Source organism: Miniopterus natalensis, chromosome 3 (genome assembly GCF_054644295.1).
Source record: "Miniopterus natalensis isolate mMinNat1 chromosome 3, mMinNat1.hap1, whole genome shotgun sequence".
Lineage (NCBI taxonomy): Eukaryota > Metazoa > Chordata > Mammalia > Chiroptera > Miniopteridae > Miniopterus > Miniopterus natalensis.
In genome coordinates this window covers 96,724,696-96,726,316 of record NC_142083.1, presented here as the reverse complement: position 1 = coordinate 96,726,316, position 1,621 = coordinate 96,724,696, and the positions used below count along the sequence as shown (strand labels likewise).

General features: G+C 62.4%; 1 protein-coding gene across 2 annotated transcripts; it reads right to left on the bottom strand.

Moving 5' to 3' along the window:
- Positions 1-395: 395 nt before the first annotated feature.
- LOC148093580 (nuclear protein 1-like) lies at positions 396-1,023 on the bottom strand. 2 transcript variants are annotated; one of them, XM_087815153.1, is made up of 2 exons: positions 912-1,023; positions 396-532 (listed from the first exon to the last, which is right to left on the bottom strand). In XM_087815153.1, exons 1-2 carry the CDS (start codon positions 1,021-1,023, stop codon positions 396-398), a joined length of 249 nt encoding a protein of 82 aa, XP_087671279.1. The 2 variants fall into 2 exon arrangements, with proteins under 2 accessions (XP_087671279.1, XP_087671280.1); XM_087815154.1 differs by having other exon boundaries at positions 396-529.
- Between the last annotated feature and the right edge of the window lie 598 nt (positions 1,024-1,621).

Below are 1,621 nucleotides of genomic sequence, written 5' to 3'. Positions count from 1 at the left end.
GAGCTGGCTCCTCCGTGGTCCTGCCACCATTGCCTTTCGGGTGCGTGCTCTGGCCTCACCTGGGGAAGAAAACCAGCTGCTGGAAGGGACAGAGGCCTGGGCAACTCTGCCTTTCCTACTCACGTGCTCTGATTCCAGAGAAAGACCCTGCCCTCTCTGGGCCTCAGCTTCCCTCTCTGAACCACATTTCCCTCCTGTAGGAAGGGGTCCATATTTCCCCCTTTGCACTGGCCACTAGGAAACGCAGAGTCAAATGTATGTCTCATCTGCTCCGACGCGGATACCGCAGTTCCTTCACGCCCCCTCCCACCCACAGCGTGCGTCCCGTCCTGGTCCTGCCGTCCCAGGCAGGGGGCCTCCCCGCTCTGAGCCCGACCCGCACCTCCAGCTCTGCCTCAGGGCCGTGCCCCTCGCTTTTTCCGCTCTGTATTCTGGAGCTTGGTCACCAGCTTCCTCTCGTGCCCACCAGGGCTGGGGCGGTTGGTGTTGGCAGCGGCTTCTCTCTTGGTGCGACCCTTCCTGCCTCCCACTCCTGGGAACCGAGGAGGCAAGAGCCGCAGTGAGGTGGCCGGAGGCGGGGTGGCCTCAGAGGGGAGGAGGGGCTGCGAGTGAGCGGTGGAGAGAGCTTGGGTTGGAGTAGGGAGGCCGGGGTTGCCACCACACAGCTTTGGGGTACAGTCTCTATTTCCCCGTCCGAGAAATGAGGGCCCCCAGATGGTCCATTGTTGCTCCAATATTCTAGGCAGGCTGAGGCCCCAGGGCTGAGTAGGACAGTGCTCAGGGGATGAGGGGCCAAGGGACAGGTTGGCAAAGGGTGAGGGATGCGGAGAAGTCCCAGGAGGGGTCCTAGTGCCCCGGGGGGGGGGGGGCAGAGGTGCAGGGACCAGGAAGGCGGCCCGGCCAGGCCTTACCGGGGTAAGAATGAGCCAGGCTGTACAGGTCGCACTCATCCAGGCTGGGGTCTTCGTCCTGGGGGTCTGGGGGCTGCTGGGCTGGGCTGGCTGCTCTGGGGAAGGTGGCCATCCTGTCCCGCTTGCTCTCACTGTCTGTCTGTGTGTCTGTGTGTTTGTCTCTCTCTCTCTCTCTCTCTCTGTCTCCTTCTAAAGCCTAGTTTGTGTCTGGTTTCCTGGCACCTCCCAGTTCACTGGATCCAACTTTTAAGGCCACGTCTCCTCCTCAGCTGCCCGCAGGCCCAGCCTGACGCAACCTGGCCCTTCCCCAGCATCGGCAGTAAACACCCGTCCCTCACGGTCATGAGAGGGGAAAGAGTCAGTCTCATGAGTGCTCCCCCCTGCCCCCCCTCCCTGGGGCTCCCCAGCAGGTGTTTTCCACAGAGGAGATTCCCTGCCCCAGGGAAGACGAGGAAACCGGCGAGGTCTGGCCATGAACAGTCCTTGGGAACCGCCTGCAGGGACCCGAGGGCCTCACTGGGCCCACTCCTTCCTGTCCATCTGCTGCGCTCTGCACGTGGCCCCTCTGGGATTGGGGTCACGGTCACACAGCTGACCCTCACTCCGCCAGCTTGGCTCAGATTCAGGACTGTGGTGGCAGCAGATGGAGTGAAGTATATGGGGTCAGGATATCAACATGCTATCTGCCAGGTCCGTGGATCTCACCCTGT

Bases quoted from the DNA above. Each gene is read 5' to 3' on its own strand.
- LOC148093580 (XM_087815153.1), bottom strand. From the start codon at position 1,023: ATGGCCACCTTCCCCAGAGCAGCCAGCCCAGCCCAGCAGCCCCCAGAC. The intron at 533-911 runs GTAAGGCCTGGC...CTCGGTTCCCAG, and splicing joins CCTGGCTCATTCTTACCCCG to GAGTGGGAGGCAGGAAGGGT.